The 25,132-nt window shown below is 41.2% G+C and overlaps 1 protein-coding gene across 2 annotated transcripts in view; it reads left to right on the forward strand.

The window, feature by feature from the left end:
* LOC106086176 (dynein axonemal heavy chain 3) overlaps window positions 1-25,132 on the forward strand; it is a 430,123-nt gene that overhangs the window by 69,799 nt on the left and 335,192 nt on the right. For both annotated transcript variants that reach the window (XM_059360617.1, XM_059360618.1), the window contains 5 exons: window positions 5,258-5,442; window positions 7,246-7,363; window positions 7,507-7,654; window positions 7,940-8,097; window positions 20,141-20,207. In XM_059360617.1, the coding sequence (XP_059216600.1) occupies window positions 5,258-5,442; window positions 7,246-7,363; window positions 7,507-7,654; window positions 7,940-8,097; window positions 20,141-20,207 (676 nt within the window). The remainder of the gene's footprint in view (window positions 1-5,257; window positions 5,443-7,245; window positions 7,364-7,506; window positions 7,655-7,939; window positions 8,098-20,140; window positions 20,208-25,132) is intronic.

Here is a 25,132-nt window from a genome sequence, read left to right on the forward strand (position 1 = left end):
AAACCATCTATTTCGTCTTATCTCCATTTACAGCCAGACCCATTTTCACTGAGTCTCTTTCGATTCTTTCAAAGGCTGCAGTTACTGCATCCGGTGACCGACCTAAGAAATCGATGTCGTCGACATAGTCGAGAAGCATATGTTCTCTTGTGAGTAGTGTGCCACGTCTATTCACACCTGCATCTCGTATAATCTTCTCCAGCAGTATATTAAAAAAATCACACGGTAGGCTGTCTCCTGGTCCGAAACCTCGTTTGGAATTTAATGGTTCGTGGACGTTGTTTAATATTCTTACTGATGAACGTGTATCAGCGAGTGTCATACTGCAGTCTTATTAATTTTGCAGGGAAACCAAACTCTGACTGACCTGAAATACCTTTGAACGTATAGGGCTATCGAAAGCGGCTTTGTAGTCAACGAAGAGATGGTAGGTGGTGGTTTGTCCTTCGCTGGTCTTTTCCAGGATTTGGCGCAGTGTCAATATCTAGTCTATGGTGGATTTACCAGGTCGAAGGCTGCATTGATAGAGCCCAGTTATCTCACACAATACGCTCGAGAGCTTCTTGTAGACATTCCGTCTTGTCTCTTTTGTTTTATACGGGACATAGTATGCTGAGATTCTACTCGTCCGGTATGGGTTTTTCTAGCCAGATTGCGCAGACCAGCTGATGCGTACGTCTTATCAGCGTGTCGCCTCCGGTCTTAAATAGTTCAGCGGGCAACCCTTCAGCTCCTGCAGTCTTGTTGTTATTTAGTCGGGTCACTGCTACTTGAACCTCATTCAGACTAGGAGGTAAACATTCTGTACCATCACCAGGGATTGATTCTGCGGCACCCTCTTCGCCGCCACAGTTGGACACTAGCAGCTGGGTAAAATGTTCTTTCCGTATCCTCAGCATGCTATCTGTGTCAGTTCCCCGATTTCCTTTTTTGTCTCCGCAGGAGGATGTGCCAGTACCAAAGCCATCGGTTTGATATTTGATTCTTTGGTAGAATTTCTGAACTTCATTCTGACTCCTGTACATCTCAGTTTGCTCACACTCACGTGTTTCCGTTTATTTTTTTCTCTTTCTGTGGACATTTCTCCTCTCTCCTTTTCTCCCGATACCTCTCCTTTAACTGGCGCTGCTACTGATTATAGGGTTGATCTATATGACGCATTCTTAACTTCAGTAGCATTTCGACACTCTTGGTCGTACCGTGGGTTTCTTGGAGAAGGTTTCCGATTCCCAAATACGGATTTTGCGGTATTTTCCATAGAGTGGGCAATGGATTGCCACTGCACCGTTATATCATCTGGACATGGAGTGCTTTTCAGCTTATCAATATACAGCTTTCTTGCAGTAGCAGATCGTATTTTTCGCGCCATGCTCAAACTGTTGCGAACCTTTGCTGCAACAAGGTATTGATCAGAATCTATATTTGGTTCACGGATCGATCGTACATCTAACATTCTGGATAAATACATTCCATCTATCACAACGTGATCAATTCGGTTTCTCGTATTTTGATTGGGTGACAGCCATGTGGGTTTGTACATGTTTTTATACCCACCACCGTAGGATAGGGGGTATATTCATTTAGTCACATTGCAACACATTGATATATCAATTTCCGACCCAACAAAGTATATATATATATATCGGGTCGTCGTAAAATTCTAAGACGATTTAACGATGTACGTTTGTCTGTCCGTTAATCCGTCTGTTGTAATCACTCTACAGCCTTCAAAAATTGAGATATTAAGATATAAATTTGGCACAAATACGTCTTTTTGATGCACGCTGGTTAAGTTCTTGAACGGGCAAAATCGGGCCATATTTGGATATATCTGCTATATAGACCGATTTTCCTATAAAGGTTCTAATGCCTATAAAAACTTTATTTTTCATCCGATTTTGCTAAAATATGAAACTGTGAGTAGGTTAAGGCTTCCCGACAACTGACTCAAATATGGTTCAGATCGGACTATATTTAGATATAGCTACCATATAGACCGATCTCACGAGAAAGGGTCTGAAGACCATAAAAGCTTTATTTATTACCTTATTTCGCTGAAATTAGCTACAGTATGCTATTTTAAGCCTCCCGACATCTGACCTAAATATGGATTAGATCGGTCCATATTTAGATATAGCTGCCATATAGACCTATCTCTCGATAAAGGGGCCGAATAAGCTTTATATATTACCCGATTTCGCTTAAATTAGCTACAGTATGCTATTTTAAGCCTCCCGACATCTGACCTAAATATGGATTAGACCATATTTAGATATAGCTGTCATATAGACCTATCCCCCGATAAAGGGTCCGAAGCCCAATAAGCTTAATTTTTTACCGATTTAGCTATAATTTGAAACAGTAAGTTATTTTTAGCCTCCTGACACCCGCCTTAAATATGGTTCAGATCGGACGATATTTAGATATAGCTGCCATATAGACCGATCAGCCGATAAGGGGACTGAAGCCCATTAAAGGTTTATTTATTACCTGATTTCGCTGAAATTGAAACAGTGAGTGTTTCTGAGCGTTACGATATCCGACCTTAATATGGTTCAGATCGGTTTATAATTGGATATATCTGCCAAAAAGACCAATATATTGTTTTACAAAATTGAATAGTGTTATATACATTAGACCACTCAATGTCCGTGTCAAATTTGGGTGTTAAAGTCATCCAATTTTCACCGGATTCTGACGAAAGGGTGTTTTCACATATACCCGAGGTGGTGGATACCAAAGTTCGGCCCGGCCGAATTTAACGCGTTTTTACTGGTTTTTAATTCCTTTTTTTGGGTAGGATAGGGGGAGGTGGGTTGCCCTCTGACGCATCCTTTCATTGGTGTACAATGTACAATTTAATGCTACATCGTATGCCTCTGGACATTGTGGCTAGACAAATTGCAGCGATCACTGCTGTGAGGTTAAGGGAGCTTTCTCATTGGTCATGTGGCGGCTATCTTTGATACAATATCCGATGTTCCAGGCAGTGTGAATTACACCCTACCGGAGTCGCTATTTGATAGAAAGTAGTGTACCGCTTTTCCTGATAGAACCGATAGGAACTACAATATCCCTGGTAACAGAAGTTACATAGACTTCTATACGGATGATTCCAAACTAAACGACCAAGTGGGCCGTGAGGCCGAGTTCCTTGCAATTAAGGAAGTGGTGGAATGGCTAAGATATAATGTCATTTCAACGATTGGCATAAATATCTTCTCAGACAGCCATTAAATCCGTGGAGAACGTATTTCTCGACTGTCGCAGATCTTTCAACGAGATGGCTGAACAGTTCAAAATTCACCTGTTCTGGGTGCCGGGCCACAGAGATATCCCAGGGAATTGTAAAGCGGACGAGCTGGCGTGACTAAAATTACATTACACATTCCAAGGATACTGGAATATGTGGGTATGCCTCTAGCTACATGTACGCTAAGTTTCCAAAACCAAAAAAAAAAAACAAAACGAATAATAGATGATCACAAAGAGGAAGCTGTGAGCATTCCAAAACTATGTGGCCTAATCTAGACATGTAGAGGTCTACCGCTTTGCTGCCATTGGCTAGAACAGACGTCTCAGTCATTGTGTCCGTCATGACAGGTCACTGTCCAATCGGAAAACATGCTGACAGAATAAAGGTTGCCAGCAACGACTTTTGCTGAAACTGTGAGGACATCGAAGAAGAAGAGACTATAAAACACTTTCTAAACACCTTCTGTGTGTGGGTGTGTCAGAAGCAGTTCCACTTTAGCTTCTCATTTCTTTGAGAACTTGTTTGATTTAGAAGAATATGAACATACGCGAGTTATTGGGATTTTTAAAGGGATCTGGATGTTTTAACGGTAGGAACTAGAAGGCATCTTCCTTCTTCTGTTCCAGTGGTATCAGAGTGGACGAAAACGACTGATGGCAGACTGCCATTTGAACCTAACCTTACCTATGACAAAATTGCACTTAGCGGATGGACCATTAAAGACGCAGTCACGGTTAACATTTGCATCAAAAAACCTTCAAGTATTAAATTATATGGACCGTACTATCGATTCAAATAACGATTTCATGCATTTTCCTGAATTTTTTGTGTTGTTTTTTTTTTTTTTTTTGGAAATATTGCTTTTAAAATATCACCCTTTATAACAATATCGTAATAGTACTTATGGAAAATTAGTGCGTATAAATAGAATTCGGACGATATCATATTTTTGAGAGGGACTCACTTCAAAAATTAGACTTCGTAGAGTCTACCGCCAATATTTTGAGTTCGTCAATGTTAGTATACCCCATGCATTAGTTGGAGCGTATGAAAACTTTCTCATTCTTATGTCATTACTGACTAGTCAATGTTTGATTATGTTGCTCAACATCTTCATTGTTGACATTGTTAAGTAAATTTGCTTTCTAGTTTATAAGCTTTAACGGGAATACACTTCAGAGACAAACGTATGCAAGTCTACACTATTGGATAGCCTAGCGAATGACCGGATATGACTCGTATGTGGACTCCACTTACATTGTTTGCAATGCATTAACAATAATTGCTTGCAGCATTGGCTAAAAATGTAGCAGCAGGCATTAATGCATTGACAGCATACTTCCTTGGGTGTAGATAGTAATTCCAAATGGACCATATTGCTTCACATTTGGATAAATATAGCTACCATATAAACTGATCCTCAGCTGAACAGAATCGGCTGAAATTTTTGAATAATAAAAGACATTTTTGTCCTTCATAAGTTTTGTCAGTTTTGGCTGACATTTGGTATGAAAACTTCACTTATTTATATTTCCGAACAGCGCTTCAATATACAGTTTGGAAATGTTTACAAAAAGATATTGTCCGCCCATAAATCGATCATCGGATTTGACTGATTGAGTTTCTACAAAAAATTCTATTTGATTTTTCAAAATTATTCTTAGTGAATGTGTGATTCATTGTATCAAAATCCAAGCGAAGGCTTGGCCGAATCCTCACTGCTATTTTTAGGTACTAGACTTTCGGTGTAACTATAAAATATGCCTAGCCCTGCACTTTTCAGTTAAAACAAACACTCGAGTCACACTCACTGCACTGTTGGCATCATTATAAACTTTTTACTCTTTGACTGCTCATCAGAACTTTAATCATTTTCATAACAGACGTTTTCTGCATAAACATTTGTGTTAATTAAACACTTTCTTTGCTATGTTGAATTTTTCTGCTATCGCTGCTGTTGCTGGTGCTGTTGATTTTGCTGTTATGTTGGATGTTTCAAAGGATATGTGATGCTCTGGAGGAAATGTCTATGAAGGCAGGTGAACGCCCTGAGGAAACAGCTGAAGTTGTTGCCTTGCAAAATTATCTAGCAGAATGCAGAGATGAGCGCATATTTGCCATAAAGGATGAAATCAAAATTGTTGCCAAACGTGTTGTATTCTTGCTAACACACACTCAACTTACAAGTAAGTTTAATTTAATTTGTGTTGTTTTATACATTAGCTATGGAAAATACAGGAAACTGAAAAAAAAGTTCAGCTCAACTTCTAAATTGGTTACAATAAACAGCCGGACGGATAAACATGGTTTCTTCCCAAGGAGAATTCTATTAGCTTCTACCTTTTATGAGACATTTACTTGTGAAGAAAATTTTAGTTCGACTTTAAAATAATAAAATGTTAAACACGTCAAAAATGTGCTAAGATCAACCGCTAAAATTGCCAAATGCGGCAATTTTGCTTATTTACGTAGCCATTCAACCAGAAATGAGCCTCATCGCTGAACGGTGAATGAACACATTTCGAACCGAACACTGATTTTGGTAATAAAATTCAATGATTTGCAAGCGTTGCTCGTTAGTAAGTCTATTCATGATGAAATGTCAAAGCATACTGAGCATCTTTCTCTTTGACACCATGTCTGAAATCCCACGTGATCTGTCAAATACTAATGCATGAAAATCCTAACCTCAAAAAAATCACCCTTTAGAATAGCGTTCCAAGCGCCTCAATCTTCTGCGCTCATTCTAAAATCTTTGACACCGAGTTTCGAGGTGTTTCCCACAACTTGATCTTTCCATCGGGCTTTTGGTCTTCCCGGTTTTCGTATACCACCGTGATTACCTTCAAAAGATATCTTTGCTGGAGTTTCATGCATTCTGACAACATGACCTAGCCAACGCAGCCGTTGTATTTTGATGCGTGTAACTATGCTATCGTCGTCATACAGCTCGTGGTTCATACGTCGCCTATATTCTCCATTAACGCAAACTGAAGAATCTTTCTCTCAAATACTCCAAGCGCTGACTCATCTGCTTTCACAAGTACCCATGCATCCGAACCATATAACAACACGGGAAGTATCAGTGTCTTGTATAGTGTAATCTTCGTCTGTCGAGAGGTGGCTTTGTTTTTAACTGCTTACTTAGTCCAAAGTAGCATCTGTTTGCCAGTATTATTCTTCGCTTAATCTCAAAACTGGTGTCATTCGTTTCGGTTACGGCGGGGCCGAGGTAGATAAAGTTATGACTGTCTCTAAGTTGTGGTTCCCAATTTTCTTTATCTGCTCGGTTGTGCAAGGCTTTTTGGGATCTGACCCATATACGACACGGATGTCGAAAAATCTAATATAAGTCACTGTGTAAAATTTTCGTGAAATTGGATAATAAATGTGCCTTTTATTATCGAGAGATTGGTCAATATGGCAGCTGTATCCAAATCTAGACCGATCTGATCCAAATTGCAGAAGAAGGTTGAAAGTCCTAACACAACCCACTGTTCCAACATTCGGTGAAATCGGACAATAAATGCGCCTTTTTTGGGCCCAAGACCTTAAATTGAGAGATCGGTTTATATGGCAGCTATATCCAAATCTGTACCGATCTGGACCGGGCCAAATTGAAGAAGGATGACGACTGGCCTAACACAACTCACTGTCCGAAGTTTTAGCGAAATCGGACAATAAATGTGCCTTTTATGGGCCGAAGACCTAAAACCGAGGGATCGGTCCATATGGCAGTTATATCTAAATCTGGACCGATCGGGGGCAAATTGAATAGGGATTTCCATGTGTTACAAACGGAATGACAAAATGAATATACCCCCATCCTTCGGTGGTGGGTAGAAAAACTATCCGGCAAACTATCATGTTTTAAAATTGAAACCTAAATGATATGTTTGTCACGCATTGCCTTTTGTCAATAAATAAATATTTGCCCTAATTTCCATTCTAACCCTAATGCATTCTCCATTTCCATCGTTTCAATGTAGGTGAACAAATCCATTTGAACACAAGGACATTTGTGCTACCCTCTGAGCTGGAAGAAGTTCTTGACTTAAGTGCTGCGCGTCTCAATGTGGTGCGTGATAATTTGGAATTTGCTCTACGGTAGGTGCTATGGAGGCAGGCGGTAACCTTTTCTATTGGGGCTAATAGCTACACTATTTCTTCATTTTATAACATGGTCACATATGGTGCCGCTTCAATTTCCCCCACTTTCACTCTTTCTTTCTTCGTTCTCATCGTTGCAGCGAAAATCGCATAAAATTTGAGCAATTAATTTTGCATGAGAAACGTCGCATGGATGCCTTTCGTGTCAAAGAAACACGTGATGTTCTTACATTGGATGAGCTTAAGGAACGTGTCGATACCGTCGATGAGTTATTCGATCTTCTGGAGGTAGGTTTGGTACACATGATGCTCGCAAAACTATTCTCCTTAGATGGTTGACTGGCTGGCAGGTTGTGTGGTGGCCAAACCACGCAATTTTGCCAATTTATGACGGAACTAAGGAGCACTTATGCCACGCCACCATGTTTGTTATCCCACTACAGCTGCATTCGACATACAGGAAAATTAGTTTCCCACCCATTGTCATGTTTTTCTGTTTGCGTTAGCTAAGCGCATATTGGCTTTTATGCGTTTTGAATGCCTGTTTTCTCGTTTTTTGTTGGCTTTTTGCAGAAACTGAGTCGTGAGGCCAAAGCAATTAATGTCGAGGAACAATTGTTGCAAATTGATATTTCGCCATTCGCAACGCTGGCGGAAATCGTGGAAAAAATGGAGCCCATCGAGAAGCTATGGAAAACGGCATATGAATTCGAAAAGAATCATTTGATATGGTAAGTGAGCGCATGTATGCAGTGTATACAGCTAAACTCGGAATATTAGCAAAAAAGTGAATGCAGAGTAATGACCACCATTTGAAATGGACGACGCCTAGGAGTTGTCAGAAGCCATGAAGTACGCCTAGGCAATGCTAAGGCAATCAAATAAAGGATATTATTGTTCGATACACAACAACAGCACTTGGGGATACATTGGCTATCTATTCCTGGTAATAGAGATACATAATGGAATGCAATGCAAGGTTATTTCAAAAAGAAAAAAAAAAATTAAGCACCGTGGTTCATTCAATTTGATTTATCACGCGCTGACTTCTAATACCAGCCAGGGAACTTCGAAAAAATGTTCAATGCAGGTTATTAAATAAATTTGCCACATTGTAAATTATGACATTTTACAGGTAAAAAGCTCTTAAGTTCGGCCGGGCTGAATCTTGGGAACCCACCATCATTGGTCCTGCTACAAATTTACACATAAGTGCTCATGCGTACTTTGTGTAAGTATTGGTCTAATCACGCTTCAGTAGAGCCAGTGGACTATCCTCGGATTTAGGCCACATAGTGCCTAACAACTGTGAGCCTTCTCAGTACGCCTCTGAATACGACACTTCAAATTCAGTTTCCTGTCTAAGATTGCTCCTAAGCATTTGAACTTGTCAAATGTCGGAATCGTTTCGTTGAGTGCGTCAAATTAGCCCCCTTCGTCTTCCTCGTGAACAGGCATATTTCTGTCCTCTCTCGGTTTACATTGAGACCCCTGGGTCTAGCCCAGTCATATGCCATATGCGAGACCCTTTTGGCGCTTCTGCATAGTGCCTAACAACTGTGAGTTTTCTCAGTACGCCTCTGAATACGACACTTCAAATTCAGTTTCCTGTCCAAGATCGCTCCTAAGCATTTGAACATGTCAAATGTCGAAATCGTTTCGTTGAGTGCGTCAAATTAGCCCCCTTCGTCTTCCTCGTGAACAGGCATATTTCTGTCCTCGCTCGGTTTACATTGAAACCCCTGGGTCTAGCCCAGTCATATGCCATATGCGAGACCCTTTTGGCGCTTCTGCATGGTGCCTAACAACTGTGAGCCTTCTCAGTACGCCTCTGAATACGACACTTCAAATTCAGTTTCCTGTCCAAGATCGCTCCTAAGCATTTGGACTTGTCAAATGTCGAAATCGTTTCGTTGAGTGCGTCAAATTAGCCCCCTTCGTCTTCCTCGTGAACAGGCATATTTCTGTCCTCTCTCGGTTTACATTGAGACCCCTGGGTCTAGCCGAATCATATGCCATATGCGAGACCCTTTTGGCGCTTCTGCATAGCTGGTTCGGATCCTTACCCATAAGAAGTATTATAACATCGTCTACGCAGCAGACGGGTTCAAATCCCTCCTCAGTCAGCAGCCGTAATAGATCATTTATGGTGGTCACCCATAGGAGTAGCGATGAAATGCCCCCTGTGGCGTGACATCTGCCACTACTTTCTATATATTTATGTCATGGGACCCGCAATTTATCCACCGGTTCCTAAGCATATGGTTTATCCAGTCTTTAAGGACCCGGTCCACCCAGTACTGGTCTAAGGATTGGATTAATGTGTCAGTCCGCCCATTATTAAACGACTCCTCGATGCAATGCAAATCGCCAATGTGTACGTCTTGGCATTGAAGGATTCTTCTATTTTATGCACAACTTCGTGCATGGCTGTCTCTTTATCATGATATCCACAATGCGTTCCATGGTTTTGAGTAGAAAGGACGTAAGGCTCCTCCTGCCAGGCTTTCGGAGTATATGCAAGTTCTAGGCACGCTGTGAAAATAGTAGCTAGATGAGGCGCCAGATAGTCGGTCTCCTTTTGTAGTAACGTCGGAAATATTCAATCAGGTCCGGGTGACTTAAAAGATTTGGGGCTCCTCAAGACTTTCTTGACCATAAATGATGAACCTTCCATCAACCTTATCCAGGTTAAAATTTGGTATACCGTGTTATATACCGCGTTATGCTCCTTGACAATCCTGTTCAATGCGGCCTCGATCAGTCCAGATTTGGATATATAATAAAATTCTTTGTACCATATTTCACCGAAGTCGTGTAATAAATGTGGCTTTAATGGGCCTAAAAGCATAAATGAGCAGATCGGTCTATGTGGGGGCTAATATGAGGATGTAGATTTTAATGACTATTAATTAAGTGAAGCGGAAGTATTATTATTTCGCTCCTCAAAGAAAAAATATATATATCCGTATCTCGGAATAGGTACTACCTATCGAAAAAATGTTAAAGCCTTTTGGAATAGGCTAGCGTCAGACCTTAGCGTGTTGTCCTCCCCTCCTATAGGTGTGTGAACTTCAAGTCGTCAGAATAATTATTGAGGAAAAGACGGATAAACCAGAGGGATGCCAAGTTCGTCCCCAACCTTTTAGTTAAGAGTGGTGTTTCTGACTCGAATTCAGACAACGACGGTGTCAATGAAACAGTCATCGCAGCCGAATCGAAAGATGAGCGCATCGGAATGACAGCAGAATTGAGTGATGGCTCTGCTAAGCTCACAAGCAGACCGAGAAAGCGATCCGGTGCACGACGAAGGAGACAGAGGAGTATGTACTGGTAGCGTGATCGGGCGAAAGTGCAGGATGCTGGAAGGGATAGAACTGACATTCCAAGTACTCCTACGGAAGCTGGAAAAAGAAGCAGATCTCCCGAAGAGCACAACACTGCTAAAATACTGAAGAGGAAAATGAGCTCCCCGCTTTCAAGTACTCTGGGAAAGTCAAGCCTGCCATCCCGCAATGGAGACTCCAGACAGTGTTCTGCGGAGGTAGACAAAGTTGGAACAGGAACGAAGGAAACATGGCCCCTGTGTCTTCATAGAGGACTGTGACTTCCAATAGCAGGCCACAGCCATCATGGAAGGGGAAGCGCCCTCTTACGCCAGAGTGCCAAGAAAGCACAACAGAGTTGAGCTGACTTATGCAGTCATCAATATCGGCTGTGCATCCGGTAGGATTCCACCAGATCATTGGTCCCAAGTGGATGATCTGGTTAACGATGGGATTTTTGAACATGTGTGGAACTCTGTGGAGGGTCCACCCATACAAATGATGAGCTGCGACGGCGGAATGTATTGATACCGTCAAACAGCTCGTCAGAGGTATTCACGCTCCCTGGGAGGGCGCAAAGCTATCCCCCAACTCAAAAAGGCTACGGTCTTCATCAAAAGATGGGGCAGTCAATTTACGACGGAACACATGTTGCGATTCTTAGGCAAACAAAACGAAGGTTTGGTTGCAGAGAAGTGGGAGGTCTACCACATGGAGGAGAAGGAGGAAGGAACTGTGGTTTGCATTGATCAAGTCTCCGTGACAAGTTTGGCTAAGACTAAAGGCATGGCGCACTACTGGAGCAAAGCTGTCCTTTTCAAGATTGGGAAGACTACCATAGGCAGAAATTTTCATTCTGCGACATTAGGCCGTGCAGTGGCGGATGACTCAACACCGCCCAACAAATAGGGGGCCGACAACGAGACAATCACGGCATCTCTCAATATTGGAAAGACTAGAAAAGGCAAGGATCCCTATACTAAAATATCAGACAGTGCAGTGGCGAGAGACACAACACAGCCTAACAAACAGGAACCCGACGACGGACCCATCACCGACTTAAAGTTTCGGAATACTGGGATAGGTAAAGATCCTAATATTGAAACGTTAGGCAGTGCAGCGACAGGAGACTCAATGCAACCCAACAAACAGGGAGCCGATGATGGCACCATCACCTACTCCCAAGAAGCCAATTTTCTTAACATTTGGAAGGCTAAGATAGGCAAAGATCCTAGTATTGAAACCTCATGCTGTACAGGGAATGGAAACCCAATAAAGCTTAAAGAACAGCTACCCGACGATGGAACCATTATCGAGTTTATAAAAAGTCGGAAGACTAGACTAGGCAAAGAACCTAAAACGATAACATCAGGGTGTGCAGTGACAGAAAAGTCAATGCAGTCTAAAGAACTGGGAGTAGACGATGAGATCATTACCTACTCCCAATATGCCCATTTACTGGATGACCAATGATTGAGGTAATCCAGATAAACCTCCACCGGAGCGAGACTGCTACACACGCCCTGTTGAAATGAAAAAATCAGCAAGGGCAAGATTCATATTGCCTTAATTCAGGAGCCATGGACGACCCGGAACAAAGTTTCTGGACTGAACCATATCAACTACCAATTATTATATGCTAATACTGGTACTGGTTAACACTGGACCTGAGCTATTTGTCATAAAAATTTTAAATATATATTTTCCACAGAATTGTCAACGTCGGTTGCAACAGTGGTGAGACAGGGAGACGGCGGAGCATACCTGGCATCACTTTATCTGCCTTTCGACTCTCTGACACCGCCACCCACGTCGGAGCTGCAACGGCTGGTGAGGAAAGCAAAACAGACAGGACACGAGGTCCTAATAGGGTGCGATGCGAACTCTCACCACATTTCGTGGGGTAGTACCAACACCAATAAGCGGGGCCAAGCTCTGGCAGAGTTCTTGAATACTTACGACCTAATAACTCTTAATATTGGTAACGCCGCTACTTAATAGGATTAGGGAGGAGGTATTATATGTGACGATATGTTCGAAAAATCTTATCGATGAGGTTCAGTATTGGAGGGTCTCCATGGAACACTTTTTCTGTGATCATCGCTACATTAGGTTTAGAATAGCACGGCCAGCGCCGAATCCCATAAACTTCCGGATTAAGTTGAAAACCAACTGGACAAAATTCGGAAGGCTACACAGAAGAAGACTTGGGCAAGATAATATAGATTGTCCAATCATAGAAGATATTGACGAAAATGTCAACTGGATTACGACTACACTGGTAGGGTACTTCGAAGATGGTTGTCCTCTTCGGGAAAGGAAATCAGCCCAAGATTTCGATATCTGATAAGGTCAAATACTTAGGTGTGAACTTGGACAGAAAACTGAATTGGAAGTGTCACATTCAGGGGCGTACTGAGAAGGCTCACAGATGTTGGGCATTATGTAGACGGGCCGTAGGCTCGAAATGGGGCCTAAATCCGAGGATAGTCCACTGGCTGTACAGGAGCGTGATTAGACCAATACTAACATACGCCTCAGTAGTTTGGTGGACTGCTATGGAGAAAAAGTGCAACATAAGGACCATACAACAGGATCAGTGAACATGTTGTCTTGGCATAAGCGGAGCGATGAGGACCACGCCCACTAGGGCACTGGAGGCTATTCTAGATATCCGACCCATTGCCAAAGAGATTAAGTGTGAGTCAGCCGATTCCGAACGGCTTGCCGCAGTGCGACATCTCTTTGTAAAGAAGTTTTTACATGGCTGTCATACCAAATGGTACAGTTCCTCACAAATGTCGCCAGCATTAGGAGGGGAAAACCACCGTCGAATATTTTGTTTTTATACCCTCCACCATAAGATGGGGGGTATACTAATTTCGTCATTCTGTTTGTAACTACTCGAAATATTCGTCTGAGACCCCATAAAGTATATATATATTTTTGATCGTCGTGACATTTTATGTCGATCTAGCCGTGTTCGTCCGTCTGTCCGTCCGTCCGTCTGTCCGTCCGTCTGTCCGTCCGTCCGTCTGTCTGTCGAAAGCACGCTAACTTCCGAAGGAGTAAAGCTAGCTGCTTGAAATTTTGCACAAATACTTCTTATTAGTGTAGGTCGGTTGGTATTGTAAATGGGCCATATCGGTCCATAACCTGATATAGCTGCCATATAAACCGATCTTGGGTCTTGACTTCTTGAGTCTCTAGAGTGCGCAATTCTTATCCGATTGGAATGAAATTTTGCATGACGTGTTTTGCTATGATATCCATTAACTGTGCCAAGTATGGTTCAAATCGGTCCATAACCTGATATAGCTGCCATATAAACCGATCTTGGGTCTTGACTTCTTGAGCCTCTAGAGTGCGCAATTCTTATCCGATTGGAATAAAATTTTGCATGACGTGTTTTGCAATGATATCCATTAACTGTGTCAAGTATGGTTCAAATCGGTCCATAACCTGATATAGCTGCCATATAAACCGATCTTGGGTCTTGACTTCTTGAGCCTCTAGAGTGCGCAATTCTTATCCGATTGAAATGAAATTTTGCACGACGACAAACTGTGCCAAGTATGGTTCAAATCGGTCCATAACCTGATATAGCTACCATATAAACCGATCTTGGGTCTTGACTTCTTGACCCTCTAGAGGGCACAATTCTTATCCGATTTGAATGAATTTTTGCACGAAGTATTTCGTTATGATATCCAACAACTGTGCCAAGTATGGTTCAAATCGGTTCATAACCTGATATAGCTGTCATATAAATAGATCTGGGGATTTGATTTCTTGAGCTTTTAGAGGGCGCAATTCCTATACGATTTGGCTGAAATTTTGCATGACGTATTTTATTTTTACTTTCAACAACTGTGTCAAATAAGGTTCAAATCGGTTCATAACCTGATATAGCTGCCATATAACCCGATCTGGGATCTTGACTTCTTGACCCCTAGAGGTCGCAATTATTATCCGATATGCCTGAAATTTTGTACGGTGGATCCTCTCATGACCATCAACAAACGTGTTTATTATGGTCTGAATCGGTCTATAGCCCGATACAGATCCCATATAAATCGTTCTCTCTATTTTACTTCGTGAGCCCCAATGGGCGCAATTTTTATACGAATTGGCTGAAATTTTACACAGGTCTCCAACATATAATTTAATTGTGGTCCGAACCGGACCATATCTTGATATCGTTTTAATAGCAGAGCAACTCTTTTCTTATATCCTTTTTTGCCTAAAAAGAGATGCCGGGAAAAGAACTCGACAAATGCGATCCATGGTGGAGGGTATATAAGATTCGGCCCGGCCGAACTTAGCACGCTTTTACTTACCAGGATTCGAACCCAGGCGTTCAGCGTCATAGGCGGACGTGCTAAGCTCTGTACTACGGTGGCCTCCGATCTATTTTAGACTGCCTGACCATAATACGGTTGTGCAGGCGGAAATCCGGGCGATCACGGAATGCGTGAAGTGGTGTGGTGATTACGCGAGGACGTCGAGTGTGAACATCTTTACCGACAGTAATATTGCCATAAGGGCAATAACAACCCGGACGGTAAGGTCACGAACAGTCTTGCAGTGTAAGAAGGAGATTAACGCCTTGTCTGAGGATGGCAAAATCCGTATCGTTTGGGTCCCGGGCCATAACGGAGTATGGGGAAATGAAAGGGCAGACGATTTGGCGGTGAAGGCCAGAGGGCTGACGTTAATAAACTTGGATAACCCGAAGCCTTTCGGGTCGACGCAGTCCGAGTTAAGGGAGTAGGCGACGAATGAGCATGCAACATTGTGGAACAGCGAAACGTTCGGTAGGATGACGAAAATCCTATGGGGGATCCAGATCGTGAGAAGAGGAGGCTATTACTAAAAGGAAGCAAGAAGGAGGTCAGTATAGCTATAGGTATCATAACGGGACACAAAGGACTATGAGCTTGCTTATGTAAAATCGGTGCGGCAAGTGATAGCATGTGTGGGGCATGCGGGGAAGATGATGAGACGTTGGAGCATTTCCTTTGTCATTGCCCGGCTTTCTCGTCTAACAGATACCGCCACTTAGGTGGAGATACAATACTAGACATGAACCGACTTGGGGGAGTGGTATTGAAAACAATTAAGGATTTTGTAAGTAGCACAGAATTCCTAACTTAAAATGTAGGGGGCCTCCTTTTTATAGCCGAGTCCGAACGGCGAGCCGTCTGAGACCCCATAAAGTATATATATTCTTGATTGTCGTGACATTTTATGTCGATCTAGCCATGTCCGTCCGTCTGTCCGTCCGTTCGTCCGTCCGTCTGTCTGTCGAAAGCACGCTAACTTCCGAAGGAGTAAAGCAAGCTACTTGAAATTTTGCACAAATACTTCTTATTAGTGTAGGTCGGTTGGTATTGTAAATGGGCCATATCGGTCCATGTTTTGATATAGCTGCCATATAAACCGATCTTGGATCTTGACTTCTTGAGCCTCTAGAGTGCGCAATTCTTATCCGATTGGAATGAAATTTTGCACGACGTGTTGTGTTATGATATCCAACAACTGCGCCAAGTATAGTTCAAATCGGTCCATAACCTGATATAGCTGCCATACAAACCGATCTTGGGTCTTGATTTCTTGAGCCTCTAGAGTGCGTAATTCTTATCTGATTTGAATGCACTTTTGCACGACGTGTTTTGTTATGATACCCAACATTTGTGCCAAGTATGGTTCAAATCGGTCCATAACCTGATATAGCTGCCATATAAACCGATCTTGGGTCTTGACTTCTTGAGCCTCTAGAGTGCGCAATTCTTATCCGATTGAAATGAAATTTTGCACGACGTGTTTTGTTATGATATCCAACAACTGTGCCAAGTATGGTTCAAATCGGTCCATAACCTGATATAGCTGCTATATAAACCGATCTTGGGTCTTGACTTCTTGAGCCTCTAGAGGGCGCAATTCTTATCCGAATGGAATGGAATTTCGCACGACGTCTTTTGTTATAATACCCAACAACTATGCTTAGTATGGGTTAAATCGGTCCATAACCTGATATAGCTGCCATATAAACCGATCTTGGGTCTTGACTTCTTGAGCCTCTAGAGGGCACAATCCTTATCCGATTTGAATGAGTTTTTGCACGAAGTATTTCGTCATGATATCCAACAACTGTGCCAAGTATGGTTGAAATCGGTCCATAACCTGATATAGCTGTCATATAAACAGATCTGGGGATTTGACTTCTTGAGCTTTTAGAGGGCGCAATTCCTATCCGATTTGGCTGAAATTTTGCATGACGTATTTTATTTTTACTTCAACAACTGTGTCAAATAAGGTTCAAATCGGTTCATAACCTGATATAGCTGCCATATAAACCGATCTGGGATCTTGACTTCTTGACCTCTAAAGGTCGCAATTATTATCCGATATGCCTGCAATTTTGTACGACGGATCCTCTCATGACCATCAACAAACGGGTTTATTATGGTCTGAATCGGTCTATAGCCCGATACAGATCCCATATAAATCGTTCTCTCTATTTTACTTCGTGAGCCCCAATGGGCGCAATTCTTATACGAATTGGCTGAAATTTTACACAAATCTCCAACATATAATTTAATTGTGGTCCAAACCGGACCATATCTTGATATCGTTTTAATAGCAGAGCAACTCTTTTCTTATATCCTTTTTTGCCTAAGAAGATATGCCGGGAAAAGAACTCGACAAATGCGATCCATGGTGGAGGGTATATAAGATTCGGCCCGGCCGAACTTAGCACGCTTTTACTTGTTTCAATTTAACCTAACCTAACCTCTAAGACTAAGTAGAGTCGGAAATGGATATTTCGGTCTATTAAATGGAATGACAAAATGAATATATATATATATACCCCCATCCTTCGGTGATGTGTATAAAAATATGTCAAACAAGTAAAAGCGTGCCGAATCTTATATGCCCTCCACCATGGATCGCGTTTGTCAAGTTCTTTGGCCGATAATATATTAGAATTGCTATGCTGTTTCAATTCTACCAAGTTATGAACCGATTGTGACCATATTTGGTTTGACTGTTGAAGACCAAAGTGGAATTCATTGTGCAAAATTTCAGCCAAACCGGATAAGAAGTGCGCCATCGAATGGCTCAAGAAGTCAAAATCCAAGATCAGTTTATATGGCAGCTACGTCAAAACATGGACCGATACAGCCCATTTACGATCCCAACCGACCTACACTAACAAAAGGAATTTGTGCAAAATTGCAGCGCCTAGCTTTGCTCCTTAGAAAGTTGGCGTGCTTTCGACAGATAGACGGAAGGTTGGACAGACGGGTCGTAAACGAATATTCCCCCCGTCCTATATTGTAGGGTACTAAAATATATACAAACAAATCAATAAAAATTCTGTTGTGAGAAACGAACTATTTTTATACCCACCACCGACGGATGGGAGTATATTCATTTTGTCATTCCGTTAGCAACACATCGAAATATCCATTTCCGACCCTATAAAGTATATATATTCTTGATCAGCGTAAAATCTAAGACTATCTAGACATGTCCGTTCGTCTGTCCGTCTGTCTGTTGAAATCACGCTACAGTATTTAAAAATAGAGATATTGAGCTGAAATTTTGCACAGATTCTTTTTTTGTCCTTAAGCAGGTTAAATTCGAAGATGGGCTATATCGGACTATATCTTGATATAGCCCCCATATAGACCGATCCGCCGATTTAGGGTCTTAGGCCCATAAAAGCCACATTTATTATCCGATTTTGCTGAAATTTGGGACAGTGAGTTGTGTTAGGCCCTTCGACATCTTCCGTCAATTTGGCCCAGATCGGTCCAGATTTGGATATAGCTGCCATATAGACCGATCCTCCGATTTAGGGTCTAAGGCCCATAAAAGCCACATTTATTATCCGACTTCGCTGAAATTTGGGACAGGGATTTGTGTTAGGCCCTTCGACTTCCTTCGTTAATTTGGACCAGATCAGATTTGGATATAGCTGCCATATAGACCGATCCTCCGATTTAGGGTCTTAGGCCCACAAAAGCCAAATTTATTATCCGATTTTGATGAAATTCGGGACAGTGGATTGTGTTAGGCCCATCGGCATTCTTTGTTAATTTGACCCAGATCGGTCCAAATTTGGATATAGCTGCCATATAGACCGATCCTCGGATTTAGGGTCTTAAGCCCATAAAAACCACATTTATTATCCGATTTTGCTGAAGTTTGGGACAGTGAGTTGTCTTAGGCCCTTCGACATCTGTCTTCAATTTGGCCCTGATCGGTTCAGATTTGGATATAGCTGCCATATAGACCGATTTCCTGATTTAAGGTTTTGGGCCCATAAAATGCTCATTTATTGCCCGATGTCGCTGAAATTCGGGACAGTGAGTTAAATTAAGCTCTTAGACATACTTTTGCAATATCGCACAGATCGGTCCAGATTTGGATATAGCTGCCATATAGACCGATATCTAGGTTTTTGGTTTTGGGGCCATAAAAGACGCATTTATTGTCTGATGTCGCTGAAATTTGAGACAGTGAGTTTAGTTAGGCTCTTCGACGTCCTTCTTCAATTTTGTCCAGATCGGTCTAGATTTGAATATAGCTGCCATATAGACCGATCTCTCGATTTAAGGTTTTGGGCCCATAAAAGAGGCATTTATTGTCCGATTTCGCTTAAATTTGAGACAGTGCTGTAAGTTAGGCTCTTCGACATTTTTATGAAACTTGGCCCAAATCGGTCCAGATTTGGATATAGCTGCCATGTAGACCGATATCTCGATTTAAAGTCTTGGCCCCATAAAATTCGCATTTATAATCCGATATCACTTAAATTTGACAAAGTCTTATGTTAGGCTTTTCGACATCCGTATCGTATATGGTTCAGATCGGTTTATTTTTAGATATATCTACTGTACCTATTAGTATTTAGTCCAAATCGGAACCTATTTTAATATAACTGATATGGGACATATGTTATGAATTTTTCACCGAATTTTTATGAAAGGCGGTTTACATATATACCCGAGGTGGTGGGTATCCAAAGTTCGGCCCGGCCGAACTTAATGCCTTTTTACTTGTTTGCGTTCTTTGTTTTATTTCAGTTTTAAAATTTACTGAAAGTTTCCTTAAGGGATTAATTTCAAAGAACTTTAAGGTCATGTTTTAATATTGCTTAAGATTTTTATTGTATTTAAATTCGTTGCAAATTTGTTTTCACAGAAAACAAATTCTTACTACTCTTTTTCATGAAAATTTAATCTCAACTAAATATCCTAAACTGAAAACTGTAGTTAGTGGGCTCACTTAAATGCATAGCAATTTTGTTATATTTAGGATATTACTTTTTCCTTTTTTGACAGTTCTCCTTATTTTTGGGGAGGGACTTTTCTACTTTCTCTCTTTCCCTATTTGATAATACTGATGCCATTTTATACTTGACGTATTTTTACAGGATGTACGAAAGATTTCAGTGCTTAAATGCGGATGCCATAGCTGAGGAAATAGAGAACATGTACCGGGTAAGTAGGAAGCAATTGATGGAATTACAACATGACCGACCATTCAAATGCCAAAGAAAGAAAATGCAGAACGAAGCGTAATCAAGTACATGTACTTGGCTATAAAGCAAAACAAAATTCACCGACTTCGATAATAATGTAGCCAGTACCAACATCACCATCGCCAGCAAAGTTGTGCAGCCAGACAACCAAATATGTTATCTGCCTGGCTAAGGCTAGCATTTATACGGTTGGACAGACTCTCGCATCCTTGCAATGTTTCCCGTAAACACATGCCTGCATATACAGGTGGCAATGCATAAGCCAACCGAGCTGAATGCAAGCAAAAAGGAGACGACGAAGAAAGAGTACGGAATCTGCTTGGAAGGTGATCGGCCAAAGAAGGATAACAAGAGCATGGCTGAGGCACAGGCAACATCATGGGTCAAAGAATGATACTACAGTTGCAATATAACGCATCATTGCACTGCTGCACGTAGTTTTCCGTGCAATGCCTGTGCAACTCATGGAAAAGTTGCCCTCACCCACTTGACTTACTTTTTGTGTCATACACTTTGCGATGTGGGGGAGTATGGTGCATAACGACAAGTCATGGCGTTTGCAAAACTTGAGACGATTGAGTTAGTGGTCAATCGTTTAACGCCTTAGAACGCCATTTTTTACAATATGAGTATCTGGGGTAGGGCATCCTTAGATAGCTCATTAAGATTAAATGCGACAACTCTATATCTTATATATAAAAATCAATTTGTGTTTGTTCGTAGGTTTGCTTGTTCGTTTTTTTTTTTTTTATTGTATGTTTGTGTGTTCCTTATAGACTCAGAAACGGCTGAACCGATTTTCTTGAAATTTTCACAGATGGTGCATAATGACCCCATGGTGAAAATAGGGTACTACATTTTTTGATATCTGAAAGGGGGGCGGATCCTCCCCCTTACCCTAATTTTCAGAAACGCCAGAATTCGGAGATGGGTGGTGCGATTTAAGCCAAATTTTGTGTGCTCTCATATAGTACCTTAGAAATAAAAATTTGGTAACCAAATTTCGGATGGGGTACCTAGGGGGGCCGCCCCACCCTTAAACCTACCAAACATATATTTAGACCAATCACGACAATATGGGACTCAAAGGAAAGGTATTTTGGATAAGAAAACGTATCAGATATCCAATTGTCGGACCAAGGGCTAGGGGGACCACCCCAAGTCCCAAAACACCCCTAAATCGAACACATTTACCGACCATGGCAATATGGGGCTCAAATGAAAGGTATTTGCGAGTATAATACGAACCTGATATCCAAATGTGGGACCACGTTTCTGGGGGTCCACCCCTCCCCCAAAACACCCCACAAACAGGACTTATTAACTGACTATGGGAATTTGGGACTTCAATAAAAGGTATTTGATTGTAGAATACGAATCTTATATCCAAATATGGGACCAACTGTTTGGGGGGCCGCTTCTCACCAAAAATATCCCCCAAAGGGCACAAATTTACGACCATAGCAATATGGGGCTCAAATGTAAGGTCTTTGGGAGTAAAGCACGAATTTGATATCAATTTTCGGGAAGAGTGCCTATGGAGCCACCCCCCCCCCCCCCCCCACAACACCACCCAAATAGTAAATATTTGCTGGCTATTGCAATATGATTCTCAAATAGGAGGGTTTTTAAGGTGGAACACGAATCCGATATATATTTTCAAGGCCAACTCACTGAGTGGCCGCCCATCCCCCAAAACACCCCCAAAGTCGGTCATGTTTGCCGACTATGGAAATATAGGGCTTAAATTAAAGGTATGTGGGAGTAGACCACGTATCTGATATCAACATTAGGAGCCAAATGTCTAGCGGACATCCCCCACCATAACAACCCCCAAATAGGACATATTTGCTCGCCAAGACAATTTGGGTCTTAAAGAGAGTGGAAATAAATATTTATAGTTTTTAGGACCAATACCCCAAACCGGACATATTTGCTGACTTTTAGAAAACGAATTTGATATTCAATTTTGAGGCCAATGGCAATATGGGGTTCAAATAAATGATATATAGATATATGAGAATAGAGCACGTTGCTGATATATTTTCTGGGCTTAGTGTTTGGGGGACCACCCCAATCCCCAAAACACCCCTAAATCGGGCATATTTACCCACCATGTCAATGAAAGGTATTGGGGGTAGAGCAAGAATGGATACCCATTTTCGGGACCAATTTTCTGGGGGTCTACCCCTTTCCCGAAATACCCCACAAACAGCAATTTTTAATGACCATCGCAATATGGGGCTCAAATAAAGCTGTTTGGGAGTAGAATACGAATTTGATATCTAACTGTAGGACCATGTATTTACGGCATCATCTCTTTCCCAAAAAACACCCCCAAAGGAAAAAACTTTTTCGACCATGCCAATATGTGTCTCAAACGAAAGGTATTTGAGATTAGAAAACGAATTTGGTAACCTATTTTGGGATCATGTGTTTGGGGGACGCCTCATCCTGTAAACTCCTCTTAAGCCAATGGCAATATGGGGTTTAAATAAATGGTATTTGTGAGAAGAGCACGACCCAGATATTTTCAGGGCCAAGTATCTGGGGGACCACTCTCCCTAAATCAGACATCATAAGAATATCGGGCTGAAATGACTTATTTTAAGAATGGAGTACACCTTACATCCATACTTAAATTCGTACAACAATAAAGATCATGTGGGATTCAGATAAAGGCACTTATATTGGTAAACTGTTAGTCAAGTTTGCATAGTATTACACTAAAAGATATTTAATTATCGAAAATAAATATTCTAAGGAAACTTTTGTTCCATATAAAGTAAAAGAAGGCGCAGCGGAGCGGGCCCGGGTCAGCTAGTAGGTATATAAAGATAGAACGGTATGTCGTTCTAGATAAGGAATATTTGTCGATAAAGCTCATTTGCGAACTTAACTTGCCTACGGTTAGTGAAATAATGAGCTCAAAATTTCAATATCAACTCTATGAGCAAATATAAGTAAATAACAGAAAGACGGATGAACATTTTGTTATATCATTATTCTCTAAATAAGGGACACCGTTATTGGTGGAAAGTTGGCAAAATATCGATGGCACTATCGACATTTAATTTTTTTACTGAATATCGATTGATATTTTCCCGATGAATACTATCGGGAAACAATTAATTGCAAAATTAAACAAAAACAAGTAAAAAGGCGTTAAGTTCGGCCGGGTCCAACTTTGGATATATGTAAACCACTTTTCGTCAAAATCCGGTGAAAAATACATACCTTATGCCCCATAGCAGATATATCGAAATATGATCCGCTTTGGACCAAATACTAATAAGTACAAGTCATTGTTCCATTGTGTGTAACAAAATATTGATATTTTTAGTAGCTATATCTATAAATAAACCGATCTGAACCATATACGACACTGATGTCGAAAAGCCTAAAATAAGCCACTGTGTAAAATTTCAGTGAAATCGGATTATAAATGCGCCTTTCATGGGGCCAAGACTTTAAACCAAGATATCGGTCTACATGGCAGCTATATCCAAATCTGGACCGATTTGGGCCAAATTGAAGAAAAATGTCGAAGTGCCCAAGCGACAAATTTCGGCGACATCGCACAATAAATGCGCCTCTTATGACCCACAAACTTTAAATCGAGAGATCGATCTATATAGCAGTTATATCCAAATTTACGCCGATCTGAGCCAAATTGAAAAAGAATGTCAGGCGTCTTAACCTAACTCATTGTCCCAAATTTCGGCGATATCGGACAATAAATGTGCCTATTAGCGCCCAAAACCTTAAATCGAGAGATCGGTCTATATGGTAGCTATATCCAAATCTGAACCGATCAGGGCCAAATTGGGAGTTATATCAAGATATAATCCGATATAGCCCATCTTCGAACTTAATCTGCTTATAGACAAAAAAGAATCTGTGCAAAGTTTCAGCTTAATATCTCTATTTTTAAAGAGTGTAGCGTGATTTCAACAGACAGACGGACGAACATGTCTATATCGTCTTAGATTTTTACGCTGATCAAGAATATATATACTTTATAGGGACGGTAATGGAAATTTCGATGTGTTGCAAACGGAATGACAAAAGAAATATACTCCCATCCTTCGGTGATAGGTATAATAAGCAATCCGACACTGAATGTATCCTTTAAGATACATTGCGCCTATAGGGGGCGCAATTTTCATCTGATTAGACTAACATTTTGTACAATGATTTCTTTCATGACTTCCAACTGACTTTATAAACCTTTGTTTTATTTGTTTTCATTGGTATTGCTTCTATATAAATCGATCGCCAGATTTTTATTTCTCATTTTCGTTTGAAATATAGGTGATGGGAAATTAACGATAGCATCGATACTATCGATATTAATAATTAATATATCGAATGTTGCGATTATCGATAGTTTGCCAGCTCTAGAGCATGGCCCATTTGCGTAACTTAGATAGGCATTACATTTCCCTTCACCAAATAAGGAAACCCACAATGCATATTTTGCTCATGAATATTCCAGTATGGTACAGGGGCAAACCTCTTACATATCAATGAGTGCAGTCCGATTCAAGTTTAAGGTCAACGGTAAGGGGCATCCTCTTTACAGCCGAGTCCGAACGGAGTGCCGCAGTGCGACTCCTCTTTTGAGGAGAAGTTTTTACATGGCTTGTACCTCACAAATTTTTCCAGCACTAGGAAACCAAAGTTAAAAAAATTTGCTGAAGTTCTCGGCAGGATTTGAACCACGGCGTTTAGAGTCATAGGCGGACATACTAACCTCTGCGCATACCTGTTGAAAAACTGAATAGAACCTTGCAAATGGTCGCTTCTACAGACTTTAAGGACCCTATTGGAGATATATCTAAATCTGGCCCGACTTTAGCATATGTGCTAGGACGCACAGTG

Source organism: Stomoxys calcitrans, chromosome 1 (genome assembly GCF_963082655.1).
Source record: "Stomoxys calcitrans chromosome 1, idStoCalc2.1, whole genome shotgun sequence".
In the NCBI taxonomy this organism is placed as follows: Eukaryota; Metazoa; Arthropoda; class Insecta; order Diptera; family Muscidae; genus Stomoxys; species Stomoxys calcitrans.